Source organism: Artemia franciscana, chromosome 14 (genome assembly GCF_032884065.1).
Source record: "Artemia franciscana chromosome 14, ASM3288406v1, whole genome shotgun sequence".
NCBI classification, from domain to species: Eukaryota; Metazoa; Arthropoda; class Branchiopoda; order Anostraca; family Artemiidae; genus Artemia; species Artemia franciscana.
In genome coordinates, this window is record NC_088876.1 from 14,577,005 (window position 1) to 14,592,228 (window position 15,224).

At 37.8% G+C, this 15,224-nt stretch overlaps 1 protein-coding gene across 2 annotated transcripts in view; it reads right to left on the reverse strand.

Moving 5' to 3' along the window:
- LOC136035367 (uncharacterized) overlaps nt 1–15,224 on the reverse strand; it is a 34,346-nt gene that overhangs the window by 15,348 nt on the left and 3,774 nt on the right. For both annotated transcript variants that reach the window (XR_010619397.1, XM_065717127.1), the window contains exons 2-4: nt 9,927–10,118; nt 6,023–6,156; nt 3,589–3,706 (exon numbers count right to left, since the gene is read on the reverse strand). Coding sequence is in view for 1 of the 2 variants with exons in the window: in XM_065717127.1 (XP_065573199.1) it covers nt 3,589–3,706; nt 6,023–6,156; nt 9,927–10,118 (444 nt within the window). In the remaining variant the exon portion in view is untranslated. The remainder of the gene's footprint in view (nt 1–3,588; nt 3,707–6,022; nt 6,157–9,926; nt 10,119–15,224) is intronic.

Consider the following 15,224-nt stretch of genomic DNA (forward strand, 5'->3'; position numbering starts at 1 on the left):
AGGTGGTTTTCTCCTTAGATCTTTCTCCCTTCTTAAACGGTTCTCCATATCAATCCAGAACCTTAAAATAATTTATTGTTCTTATATAAGACCTTGTCTTGAATATGCTTGCCCTGTCTGGCACCCTGGACTGACCAAATCCCAATGTTCTAAAATTGAAAGCGTTCAAAAAAGAGCTATAAAAATTATACTGGGGACGTCCTATACTACTTATGATGAAGGTTTGGCTAGACTTGAACTCACTACATTGGAATCACGACGTCACTTCCTTACCATGAACTTCGGGCACAAGTGCCTTAGTTCTGACTATCATCGACGTCTTCTTCCCCCCTTCAAAGAAAACCCCCCAATCCTTCCCAATACAAGACTTAATGCTCGTAGAGCTCCAAATACTCAACTTGACTTGTGTCCCCAAATGTTGACAATGAGGTACAAAAACTCTTTCGTTCCCTATTTTGTTTCGCACTTTAATAATTGATTTAACTTTGTAACTATGTTTATCTCTTAACATTTATTTTATCATTGTAATTATAATTGTTCTGACGTGCTTATGCTAGCTTGTGTGCTATTTTAGCCAATAAATCATATTCTATTCTATATATATATAAGTCAAAACTATGGACTATTATAATCTATACATAATCTGACTCCCTTACTCAAAGCCAGCTTAGCCGAGTAGCTGGCATCTTATGTCTATTGGGAGAGAGGTTCAAATCTTAGCGTCGTCAATCATTTTGGTTGGGGCGGGGTCAGTGGCGTGACCGTGCAACCTCAGACCATGTGACTTTGGTGAGCTTACGGTTAAATACGTTCCCATATAACAAATGAATTTCAGATGGCAGGTGAGGTGGAAAAAATGCCGGATGCTCCAGCAATTACAAATAGGTACCATTGCTAATTTGACTGTGGGCATAATGTCATTCCGGGAGACTTGCATTTTACGTTTTCCGGGTTCTTTTTTAGTAATTGCTTATTTTGAGATTTTGATCGAACGATATGTGAAGCCTAATGGACATTAGGTACCATTTGTTACGTCGCTGAAAAAAAGAACCTAGCCATCTATATTTACGATCAAATAAGCCCTTTGCCTTCTTTCTTACTTCTTCCTACGATCATCCGTTCTATATGACGGAGCAGGGAAAAACGCCTGGGACACATCGCTCGTGTATAAATTTGTAATAGTGCTTTGATTAAGAGTAATAAATTCCAAAATCCTTAGATACCACCACGGCTGGAAATCAAACACTCTTTGGTGAGATATTTGTTTACTTTGTTTTACTTTTTGACTTCCATTTTATAATATTTAATCCGATAATTATAATCAATGAGCTTAGGCATTACTCGATACAAATTGAAATAGAAATTAGAAGATATATATGAATTATATATACATGATACTATGCACTGTTTTAAAAGGGTCATATTGTAATTCTAGCAATACATCTGTAATGAGGGACTTCAAAAATCCTTAAATATCAGCATAACAGCAATTGTGACGCTAGAGAAGAAACTAAATTCTTTGTTGAGAATACGTTAACGTCAACTTCAATTTTTGTTGTTGTTTTTTTTTTTGGGGGGGGGAACATAACAATTTTCTACAAGACTCACAAGAGAGTATACGTTATAAAAATGTTCATGCCTGTCGTCCAACTGGCTTCCGTGCAAGTTAGTAGCTATTTTTTCGCATTGCAGTTGATCAAGAAAAAAAAAAAGATTGTTCAGACTTCAACATTTGTGTTTTTCCTTTGTTATAACTGTTCTCAATAGGCTTTGCTGCTAGTTTAATACAAAATTAAAAGAATATTATCAAATTATTATAAAAATATAATACCGTACTTATTGGGGGCAGGTGTTATTATCTCTTAGTTCCATTATCAACCAAGTTCCATTGAGATTCAACAAACCTCTTCCTGTAAATTTCATGATCACTAAAATTTACGCACCCCTACCCCAATATAGATTTGATCGGGATCAAACTCCCAAAAATCATAACAGCCATACTTATTTTGCATTCTCACCAAGTGCGGTTAAATAACGACCACCCGTTCTGGCAGACGTCGGGAAAACAAGAATTTAAGACTCCCTTCACAGAGAAGCCAAAATTGGGCATTAGCTCCCCCTTTTTCTATATGTCCAGATGAAAACAAATGATGGACAACATATACGTCAGAGTAGGTACAATCTCCCAAAAATTGCAAATATGACATTTGATTGTTTCCCTTAAAGCGTACTTCAGACCCGACAAATCGTTCTAGCAGATGTCGTGATAACCAACAAATTCAGAGATCCTTCCACACTACAATAAAAGTCAAATGGGTACAACCCTAAACCCCTCCCCCCATCCGAACCGTTCAACTAGGACAATTGATTTTGCTTCCAATAGATTTTGTTTGAGATCAGCCAACCTCTTTTGCCAGATATTCTGGTGAGGGAAAATAAAAGCCCTTTCCCTTTCCTTCAACACAAAGTCTTCATGGGACCCAGATACCAAAAATAGATTACTAGGATACTAGTTCATACTTTTTATGAAGTTTAATCGATATCCGAAGATTTTCCTGACCAATGTTCTAAAGGAACCCCTCCCATCTCCCAAAGAGAGACGGGATATATTGAGTTCATACACATAAGAAGTACAAGTTTGATGCTTATTGTGACTTCCCACAAAGTCTAATTGAGACGTAATAGCCCGATTTGCTAGATGTCGTATTGAGAAGAATTTAGTAATCTTCTCCCACAAAGTTTGGGTCAGATATGGACTCTAAAGAGCACAACGAGGCCACTTACTCAAACTATACGACAAATTTAGTTTTGATCTAACATCCTCTTCTGTTAGTTGTCCCGAAAAAAACAAACAAAATCTGAGGTCTCTCTCCATCCTCCATAGAGGATGGGCGAGGTCGTGACCCCCGACAGCCACAACTAGTATACTACCACTAAAACTTCATCGAGCTTGCCTGAGATCTGACAATCCCTTCAGCAGATGTCATGATATAAAGAATTTGGAACCCCTCCCAGTCGAATCTATTACTTAACGGCAAGTTTGGTGGAGTTATTACAGTTACTTCTGGTAGATGTGCAAATAAAGATTCCAGACAAAAAAAATCCTTTGCCCCAACTTCTGGGTAAAATCACAGCTTTTCTGAGAAACGGTGAAAGTTACTTTTTCACCGTTACTCAGAAAGTTTCATCCTATTTTAGTTGTATGTTTTGTTTTAAGGTATGTTTATTTTATTTTATCAGTTTTATTCTGTACTGAGGACGGTCAAGTAGAGGTCTTGACCGAAATATTTGCATAATTTTTCAAATTTTTTCACTTCAAGATTTTATGTTTCATCATGATTAGCCAGTGTGGTCTCAGCAACTATTTACATATTAGTTGGGCGCAATCATATCGACAGGTAACATCTGAGAAGGTACTATAACTCCCTTTACCACATTTTTTAAAATTAAGATCAAGCTATGTAAGCTCATTTTCCATGTAGCCTACTAGCTTCAAACTACAATCGCTAAAAATTTATTTGTTTTTGTCTTCAAATTCTTTTATTTCGGTGGACTTGGCTTGGTTAAGTTTCTGAGGCTAATACTTACATATTCTCTGGAACGAGCCGTTGGCTTTTGGGACGTTTGATTCCCGGCACGGGCTTTGTCAAGCTCCACTTGGATCTTCGACAGATTTGGTTCAGAACTGGTTTGTACTTGCGTAAGCCTTAAAGGAATAAGAAAAAAAGTTGATGTAGAACAAGCAGGAATACACGGAACGATATTACTAGGATACTAGGTGTGTTTCCCCATCGGAAAATCTCCCCCATATAGAAAATTGAGCAGCTAAAGAGAAAGTATGACCTTTAACATCTCAAGGCATAGACTGCAGCCAAACACGTATGCAAGATTTTTTAATTTTTTTATCAGACAAGGGGGACAACTTTGAAATATACAAAACAGTAAAAATATATGAAAATCATTAGAGGATTGGAAATACTTCGAGGCTTCAGGGAATCTATTTCCAAAGGCTCCCCTCATACAACCACAAGAGAAAGGGACTTCAACTCTCCCGAAATCCTATATGTTCCTAAATTTCCTGGCATTCGTCGTTCAAGTCATCAATACATGAAATTTTAGTATTCACTCCCTCTTCCCCCCAAAGAAAACAGTTCCTGTGTTTGTGACTGGGTTCTTTCGTATGTCTGGTATTAATTGAATAATTATGAAAGAAGAAAATCAAAAATAAGTTCTTTGATTAGTGATACCTATAATGAGGTCTTCCAAACGACAGCTGGCATTCGTCGTTCAAGTCATCAATACACGAAATTTTAGTATTCACTCCCTCTTCCCCCCAAAGAAAACAGTTCCTGCGTTTGTGACTGGGTTCTTTCGTATGTCTGGTATTAATTGAATAATTATGAAAGAAGAAAATCAAAAATAACTTCTTTGATTAGTGATACCTATAATGAGGTCTTCCAAACGACAGAAATAAACCTAAACTCATAATTAATATTTTGACGCCAGTAAAGTGACATACATAAAAATATAAAAACTGAAGATTCCTAAGCTATCTCATCACCTGTTTTTTATTTAAATATGCTAATTGCGAAATTCCTGCAATAATTCCTTGTTCTGTTTTATAATTAGATCCACAATTGATTGTACTTTTTATTTGCCTTATCAATAGATAATCACGGACAAACGCTAAAGCAAGTGGTCCCCAGAGTACTTATGCGATTTTTCCTGCGATATCCCATATTTTCCATAAAAGTTGCCTTCTTTTTGTTGTATCCTCTCCAAGATGAAATCCTGAATACGTTCCTGATCGTGGTTACGGATTTCGTATTCTTCTTTTCTAACAAAGATACAACTCTCAGGCAATCTTACAAATATTGGAGGGAGGTATTTTTGTTTTCCTTACTTTTGTTCAATGAAAATACTAAAAAAGCTATTTTTCGAAATTTAGAGGGGCAATTCAACAGCCCCCCACCCCACCTACCCCTGATTGACGTCCCTCAGAAAGAATAAATAAACACGCACCGCCTAAAAATTCCTGTCGAGCAATAAAGATAATTCTCTAATTATTCTCTTGACCCGTTTCATAATAAGGCAGATCATTGAGCGATTCACAAGACTTACTTTGGGCATTTCAATCATACAAAATGAAAATCCTTGTGTGGCTCAAATTTCAACAAGGTGTGACGCATCCACTTTTCTATAAACATGTAGCTATGAAATCTGTGGTTTATGTGGGCTAATTGTATTATTTGTAACTTATCTCTGAGGTTGCATTTATCATATACGCCCGAGAGGCATACCTTTTTCACCTTTAAATCGTTTCAAATTAGATAGCGATCTTAAAATTCGAACCGATCCAGTGTGAGGCTCCAGGGATGCCCTGGGGTATATGGGACGTTGAAGACGTGGCAGGTTGCGCCTGATCTGCTTTGGCCTTAAAAGAGAGTTTTCGCACTAAATCTTTGTTTTTAACTTAATATTATATAAAAGGTGAACACCAAATAATATAAAAACAATGGAAGAAAAACCACGAAACCGTGGAATTGCTGAAAACAGCGAAAGAAGCCAGCAAAGATAAATTAAGATTTCGTATTTTGAGGATGTGTCTAATTAAAACCATCACCGACAAAAGACCAGCCGGAGACTGGATCTTGTTTTTCTATTGGAAGTTATTGTCTTTCAAGCCGTAGTAATTTAGTCCTCTTGTTATTTATGGGTCTTGTTGCACAGAATCATAGAAAAACTGTTTGCTGCAATTTTAGATATTGTGTTGGAGATCTTTTGACTCTGGGCATTGGAATATCATGTGGAAAACTCCAAGTTCGTAGACAAATAGTTGATTATTACCTTAGTCTGTTTCTTCTGTGTCCAGGAAATTCCTTTTTTTAGTTAAAAATATGGAATTAGCTCTTTGCCGCTATTTCAGCTTTAAACAGACTGGTTGTAGCAGATGTGTTCCCAAGTGCATCAGACTTAGGCAGCTTAATGTTGCGACAATGAAGTAATAGTAATTAGTACTTACTCAGAGCTGACATTATCTTTACGACTATACTTCCGTAACTCTTCTACATCTTCATTACTGGTTTCATGGCCCACATCTTCTTTGACCTCAACAAAGGCGACTGGTTGTTTTTTCTTTCTATCGTGCAAATCGCTCTTGAAACAAAGAAAAAAATATTGAATACGCTAGTTTTGACAATTGTGTGAGCTAACAATTGCATCTTGAACTTCACTTAGATATACTATGTTGTAAATATACAAAATTAGTATTTAAATATATTGTTGTAATTACTTAGATTTTTTTTGGTGACGAAAAAGTCGTCAGGACTCCCCATACTGGTCTAGAAATATAAAAACTATTAGGCTTCATGTCAAATCAACTGTTGCCTAACATTGTATCCCACAAAATTGGGACCTTTACCGTCAAATGGATGCCTTCAAGAGACATTCATAAGTTTACTACTTGATCATCACCCACTGACATGGCCAATGCTCCTTTAAAGTCAAAATATCAAACAGAAACAAGCCCAGTCCTGTGCCCTTTCATGTCCCCAGCACACCTTAAACCTCTAAGACACCAGATCAAAACTTTGAGATAGCCATTCCTTTAAAGTAATTGAAAGCTACCTGAAATCTAGCTCCAAGATGTTCATGGCCCATGTTAAATCTATACGATTAGAAGTGAACATTACTCCCTGGCTACAGTCGATTTATCACCAAGAGAAAAAAAAAATTAGCTGTTTGTCTTTGAGTGTAGAGGATGTATTGAAGAATATATCAGGATGTATTTATTCATCTGATTTTTTTTTCTTATGACAAGAACAAAAATGGTCAGTATTTGAAGATTGAATCCTTTCAAGTCATTTTAGGGTACTAATCATTATCTTCCAGGAATATCTATGTGAGCTTAAAGCTAAGAGTCTATTTAAAGAGTCAATCAAGTAACTACCAAGAAAACTTTTTGAAATGTTTCTTCCTTATATTTTAAAGACCTTCTTTGGAACTGTTTATTTCTGGGATTATTAAACTGAATCTTGTATAGTTTAGTCTTAATTTGTAGATTGAGTTTGAACTTTCTGCTGGATATGTATCTGATTTAAACCGAAAAACTGTAAATCGTAACGCAATTTAATCAAGCTCTTGAGGATTCTCCAAGCTCTTGCAACAACTGCTTTACTATATAAATTTTCTTCTTTAGAGACATAATTCAGATTATTCTGGTCATCAGTCAGCTAAACTAACATAGTTTATAGAATATCAATGGCTATATAAAAAAGACCTTTCCTGGACGTTGAGCAATAAACAATTTTTTTTAATCTCAGGACTTAGTGAATTTAGAAAAGAGTTCACGATTTGGAGCTGATGTTGGTCACATGCTTTGGTTTCAGTGGCAGAAACTCCCGCAAGATTAGTCATAAAATTATATAAATTAGTTACAAATAAGCTTAATTAGTTGTCTAGGGTGTTCAGTTATAGATCCTGAAATATGGGTTTAGACTGAGGAAAGCAGTATACAAAAATTGACGACATGCATACAATTATCTTAGTTCTACCTGTACCACCAATGGCACCCTTGGCCCAAGGCCGAGTCCAGGGGGGTGAGGATATTAGTTTTGAACCCATTCGCCCCACAATTTTTTATCCAGCTCTTAAAAATGTAAAAAAAAAATGCATATTAACAAGTTTTGAAGTATTTTTAAAAGTTTTCTTGTTAATAGAATACCAATGGCTATATGGCTGCAGCAGCAATGTGTGCGAAATGCGGAGAGGTTTAGACCCTTTCCTAAAATCTCATTCTTGTTCAAAAAGCCCATTTTTTTTTACAAAATTGACCTTTTTGTGTTTTCTTGAATATGGGCTCCTTCTTAAGCTGCTATATCATTATCTGAAGAAAAATCCTACACCTCGGCGGCAGCCAAGGGGACAGAAACTTGAGGGAAATACCTACAATTGTTCAAATGTAATAGTTTCTTTTAGATAAGAATGACGCTTCAAAATGTGGAATCATCCAACCATAAGCTTAATCAAATATCAATAAGTTATATAAGTCAAACTTAAATGGATTGAAATTATTATTAATGAATAAATGAAACCAAAACGAACAGCAATTACCAGAAGCAGGAGTGGTCCTGCTGCCCCTTATAGCTCTACAGATTCAAGTATCATTCACAGTTTACTAAAAACAGTTTTAATCTCTTTAATTTGTATAATACAATAAAAAACTAATATAATGAGGCTAATTAAGATTTACAAAAAAGAGTGGTACAGCTTTTCTCCTTATTAAAACCTTTAAACAGATTAAGTGTCATCTGTGTTTTATTAAAAACGATATAGATTTTGAATAGTTATTTCATATTTAGTATTTTGAAAAGTATTTGTCAAAATATGGACAGAAAGAAAAAATCGCAATAATCATCAAGATTTCTGGAGAGAACAAATGGAAGTAGACTGAGTGTATAGTATATAATGATATTGATTCCTAGAAAACTCAGCAAGTTTTGATTTTTCAGTATTATAATTTTTAAAGAGAAATACTTAAAATATATTCTACCTTTAGTAAGTACAAATGATGGTCTGTCATTAGGAGCTTTGACGTGTCTTAAGAATGCACAAGGACCATAGTTTTAGAAGTTCTTTATTTATCACTTCCTTTACAAAAAAACAACCGTTTTTGGGAACTAAATCTACATCCTAATTAAAAATTTTGAGTATCTTACCAAAACAAGTTTATAGTAGTTAAAGTAGAATATCAAAAAAAGAAACGAGATCAAAAACAAAAATTAAAAGAGATTAAAATTAAGAACAATAAAACTTGAAAAAGAAAACCTGATGAAATAATACAGATCAAGATATCAACCAAGTTTGTATATAGCCTATATAAAAAAAATTCATGTTTTTTTTTACACAGTAATATAGTTTTTGGTAATCTTCGCATTGCTGCATTTTAGTATTTTCGTGTCATAAGAAGAGGGACAGATAAGCTAAACTGTGTTGTTTTCCTCGAATCAAGACTCAAACGAGCTGTTTGTTCATTTTTTTACCACCCCCTTTTTTCCCCAAGGAAAATCCGTGATCGAAAGGACAATTAAATAAAAAACGGTATAGGTGCAGTATAAACGAAAGGCTTGAGTCTAGCACGTAATGACTCCAAAGACATTACCTACTAGTGTTATCTCTATCTTTGCAGAGGAGATTAATTAAGTAATTGACGCTAAGCCTACCTTACAGGGTCAATGACATCAAAATAAAATATTTCTTACTCACCTAGAGCCATCTTAGGTCTAAGCATACCTGAAAACTGTGATTTTCAGCGATTTATCTTTTTATTGTTTCAAAGTTATGAAGTTTTTTGGGCAGTACCACAGTTTTGCCTGTGTTACCTCAATGAAGATGATTTTAAATCAGCAAAACTAATCATCTATTAAAATTGGACAATGGTGTGTAAAAATTTAAACCTTAATTCTATGCTAATTAGATGTAAATGGTCATGTAGATTTCCACTTAACCTATTCAAACCATCAGATTTCATTATCCATGGCACTGTAATGTGTTGTCTAATGTCAGAAACAGACACTTCATTTGTATGCAGTAGCCACCTATACAGCTTATAATTGTGTGATTACCAAGATGAGACTCGCATACTATCAAGTAATTGATAGAACTGTACTCCCAAAAATCTTAAAGAATATGAATAAAAAATAACAGATTTAAGCTTTAAAAGACTACTTCTTTATTCTATATCCTATTAGGCTAAACTGGAATATCAAATCATCAAAACGGAACACCACCAGCGAGTTTCCTATACGAGGTTCAACCCCACCTTATCTCACTGGATATGCAATTTAAGGTATATATGATTTGGCTAATTCAAAAGAAAATACAGGCATGGGGCGTGTTAGAAACTGATAAAACAAAATAAAATTTACCTGGGAGCATGAGTGCCTTCTCCTTGCAAACTGTGCAAGCTGCTCAACTAATATTGAGCATTCCTGTTGTTTATTGTGACACTCTTGAGTAAGTCTCAGATTTTTCTCCCTTAATTTAATTTGTTGTTCTCTAAGTCTGTCTATCTCAGCAAGGAGTTCATTTTGCGTACTCAGTAACTGAGTATTTTGTGCCTATAAAAAAAGACATGTAATGGTACAGTAAAAAAAAAAAGAAACACAAAACAATTCTTTGACAAAACTTACTAGCATATTAAGTTTAGTGAATGTGAATGTACACATAGCATACTACTGAGACAGAGCCAGAAGACCCTCTTCCAATTGATTGAAAAATATTGCTTCACAAAAATATGAACTTTATTGGAGGAGCTGTCAAACTTCATACCTGGGGAAACTCTTGCCTACATACAAGTCTACAAGAAAAAAAAATATAATAATAATAATAAAGTACTTACTTTAATCATAATTCCTGTAGCAATGAGAAGTACGTGATAAAGAAATGAATAAATAGGCAATGTAAATGCAAGTTTCTCTTGTATTGGAGAAACCTAGGCCCAAACAAGTTCCGCCAACACTGACTGCAGCCTTACAAAGTTGTGAAACCCAAGTCTGACTAAGAAATGTTACAGAAAAATAGGCCAAAGTATTTTGATGGCAGGTTGACTGCCAAAAGAGTGCTGGTGAGCAGATAGAGCTCCAATGAAAACTTTATTAGCTTTAAGTTTTGCATATCCTAGGACTATACATGGGAGCATTAGGGAGTGTAGTAGGGGAAAGATACGGAAAAAAATGGTCGAACCAGGAAAAAATTGGTACAGAAATTATTTTTGCACCACTGTGTTCAGAAAAGAGAGCTCTACAACATATCAAAAATCTAAATCTCCATCCCGTTGCGAAATTCCCTTTTTTTCACGTTTTTTGCGCCTAATTTTTTAGATATTTCCAGAATCCGAGAATGAGGAACCATGAAAAGAAAAGTAGTTTATTGATGGTTTCCCTTTTAAGAAACGATTGTTTTTGTGCTCTTTTATTAGACAGAAACATCACGTTTAATCATTTAATTCTTTTTTATGTTTTGTTTTTGTTTGAAGTAAAAAATTAAAAAAAAAAAAAAAATCAAGCGACACACGATCACGGGGTATTTTTCGAAGAGGAGCGCGAATTTTTCGGTTCAGAATGAGGGTTTTCGTTGTAACATTCACCGACAGCTCACTTATTCCCAGTTCTCTTTTTTAGATGGCTGAGACCGCAGTTTTATGTCCCCTTTGTGAACGTTCAATAGACACCTCAGAATCGTCGGTACTGGCAGAAAATGGAGCTACGGCGATCAATGAAGCTAGCAAAACGAGAGGTACCAGCATCTCTGTCGAGGCAGGGAACCAAGTCCATGTTGCTTGCAGAAAGACTTTCACAAACAAAATATACCTGTCGAAAATTGAGAATGAGAGACGACGAACCTTGCAAGAAAAGACGGAAGCAGAAAAAGTGGTACTCCGATCACGGACTCCAAGTTTCAACTTCCAAGAGTGTTGCTTTTTCTGCACTACAAGGATAAATCTCCACACTACCCACAGAAAAGGACACGAGTGGTACAAGGTTCGGACTAAAGACTTTGAAGAGAGCATAAAGGCAGTGTGCAAAAGCCATGATGATGATTGGTCAAATAACGTTTTCCACCGAATATGTGCAGTGTCAGACCTGCACGCAGTTGACGCCATTTATCATGCAGCCTGTTCTTCTATGTTTCGATTAAATAAGAGCCTTCCAGCCAGATTTGCGACGCAAGAACTTTTTGGAATACTCGAAGATACTGAGCCAGATAAAAAACGTCCAAAAAGGGGGAGGCCAGGTCACGATGAAAGATATCAGGCGTTTTTGACGCTGGCTACTTTTTTCGAAGAAAATGACGAAGAACAGTATACAGTCAGTGAACTTGTTGTTAAAATGGGAGAGCTTTTGAATGGGACAGACCTTGAACCGTACTGTAACAAGTACTTGAAGAGCAAGCTTCTGGAATATTTCAGTGACCAGCTAGTATTTGCAACTATTGACGGTAAGGCTGACGTGGTGACATTAAAAGAAAAAGCATCAGCGATACTCCAGAATTTTTATTACTTGGACAAAACCAATAACGAAGAGAGTGAGAAAATCAAGCTTATTAGAGCAGCAGCAAAGATTATCAAAAGTGATATCAAAGGACTGCCAGCACAGAAGGAATCATATATGACTGCAAAGCAGATTTCTTCTGGAGAACAGCTGGAAGGCTCTCTACCTGATAGCCTAATGGTGTTCTTAGATGAAATATTCGTTGGAACCGATATTTCCTTCAAAGTGCTTGCCATTGGCAATTCCATCGTTCAAGCAGCTCGCCCGCGTGCCCTCATTTGTCCACTGCAACTAGGCTTAGCAGTGCAACTGGATCACCATTTCAAGTCCAGATTTCTTATTGACACTTTACACAGCCATGGATTCTGCTCCTCCTATGCTGAAGTCCAGAAATTTAAACGCTGTGCATCAGTCCATGATGAATCTAGCCTTGCAGGAGTTACCTCTGCACATGCTGTGCAGCATGTAGCTGATAATGCAGATCACGATGTTTGCACGATGGACGGATGAAACCCTTTCCATGGGATAGCTCTGCTAGCAACAGTCACGCCTCCTCTCATTAACAGCCGATCGCCCATTTCGAGAGTTGAAGTTTCATTAGATGAAGTAGCCCAAAAAGGAAAAATTCCCATCTACCCTTACCGCTTAAGTGAGACAGTGCTTTCAAAGGTGCAATATGAGAAGATCCCTGGCAAAATGTCAACGACCCGTATGTCTCACTCGATCAGCTCTGGTTAGCTACCGGGTTCCTGAATGTCCCAAGGCCAAGCTGGAATGGATTCATGCAGTCAGTTTTCTCTAACCAAATACATCATGAAACAGGAAACCTTCGCAGCAAGGCAAGCGTCTTGTTTTTGCCCATGATTGACCTCCCGTCTAGCAACGAATCCTGCCTTTACTCAACCTTGCACTTTGTAGCTTCGCAAGGCAGAACCTACGGATTCACACCCGTTCTCACATTTGACCAGCCGCTCTGGTGGAAGTCTATGAAGATCCTCAAGTCCAACACGACGAATGAGCTGAGTAGTATTGTTCTCAAGTTAGGCGGTTTTCATTTGATGATGAGTTTCGTTGGATGCATAGGACACCTCATGAAAGGTTCTGGTCTGAAAGAGGTTCTGGAATTGGTATACGCGACTGGTGCAGTGCCACACATTCTTTCTGGAATAGCGATTTCTAGAGCTGTTCGAGCTCACATTCTCGTGAGCTCGGCCATATATGCTCATCTCCTCGAAGAAGAGCAAGCAACGTTGACGTCTCTAGACATGTCTACTGTCTTCGCTAACGTACTGGATGGGTACCTCCCATCCAAAGATCTCAGTCATGATCCCCAGCTCAAGCAACTTGAAAACTTTCTCAAGCAGAGACGACAAGACCTGCTGACTCAGAGAACTGCGAAGCTCTGGTTTCAGTATCTTGACATGGTCGGGATAGTGCTTAAGTTCATACGTGCCGAGAGACTAGGCCTGTGGGATTTGCACCTACAATCTGCAGTAGAGATGCTTCCGTTTCTAGCAGCATCTGGACATAACCTTTATGTCAAGTCAGTCTGGATATACCAGCAAGAGATGGCTAAGCTTCAAACTAGTCACCCAACAATCTTTGAAGCATTTGAACAGGGAGGTCACACCATTAAAAGATCAGAGCGACGCTGGGCTGGGCTCTCGGCAGATCTTGTCATCGAGCAGGAGTATATGAGAAGTCTGAAAACATTGGGCGGTCTTACAACTGGAGGTGGGATGACAGAACAGCAGAGAGCCATTTGGGTTCTGTCAAGACCAGCATGCCTGGAGATCAACCTCTTGATGCAAAATTTGACAAAAATTGGTTACTCGACAAGTGAGCAGCACCGCGACATGAGTTCCAGTAGAAAGGAGCATGACTTCGACGATACCCAGAAGCTTGTCGGATACTTCGGAGAATCTTCTCTGGTCAGAGGTGACAATCAGCTTAGAAACATTGCCAACAGCATAACTTCTTCCCAAGATGTTAATGTTGACGAGGCCGATGTGGCTGGAAAGTTGATTCTAAGTAAGATGACGGGAAAAACCTTGAAGGAGCAAGTCTTCAAGAAAAAAGACCAAGTGACCCTAATGAATGCCAAAAAGGCGGGGTCCTCTGTAGTAGCGCACATAGATCCGGCGCTCCTTTTCCAGCAGTTTATAATAGTAGCCCAACAAACTGACCTCCGAGAAGAATACTTCAAGCAAACTTTGTATGATTCCTCCTTCTCTTTTCGAAAGCGATGGCCTTATGAGAAAAGCAAATAAGCCAGAGATTGCAAAAGCGATCTTTCTGGCTTGCAGGATTGAGACTCAGTCACCCTCAAGACCTGCTTCTGCGTGTAACATCGTCTTGGATGGTGGTTCTCTTCTACATCAAGTTCCATGGAAGGTAGGGTCAACCTTCAAGGTCATCTTTGCTTCATACGTCCATTACATACAAGCAAGGTACCCTAGTGCGATCGTTGTGTTTGACGGATATGAAGGTGGTCCAGCAATCAAAGATGCTACCCATTTACGTTGAGCAAGGATGGTTGGCCGCCAAGTCTTTTTCACTGAAGAGATGACCCTCTGCATGAAGAATGAAGAGTTTCTTTCATGTAAGACAAACAAAGGACGTTTCCTGAAGCTGCTCAGCAACTATTTGGAAGCCGTTGGTTTCCGAATTTTCCACTTGGAAGGAGACGCCAACGTTCTGATTGTAGAAAAAGCCGTAGAAGCTGCTAGTCTTACAGACACAATCGTGGTTGCTGATGATACTGACATCTTATTTCTTCTGATCAGTCAATCAGATTCGCGTTCCGGGCGTTTATATTTCTCACCTGAAGCTAAGTTTGGCGGTACTAGTTCAGCTTGGGATATTAGTGAGATGAAGCAGCGTTCTGTCATGCCGTGCTGGGTTGTGACACAACCTCTCACCTTTACAGAATAGGAAAGGGCAAAGCCATTCAGCTGCTACTTTCCAACAAGAGTTTCAGAGACAGCGCTGCTATATTTGGCGACAAGCTCGCATCGCTTGACGATATTGTGTGGCAGCAGGAGAGCGAGCATTGTTGATACTGTACGGTTGCCCTGATGTTTTGAACCTGGACACTGCCAGAAAGCTAATCTTTCACAGAAAAGTGAGCACTGCCACCACTTGCTACGTGTCTACTGCCAAGTTCAAATCTGG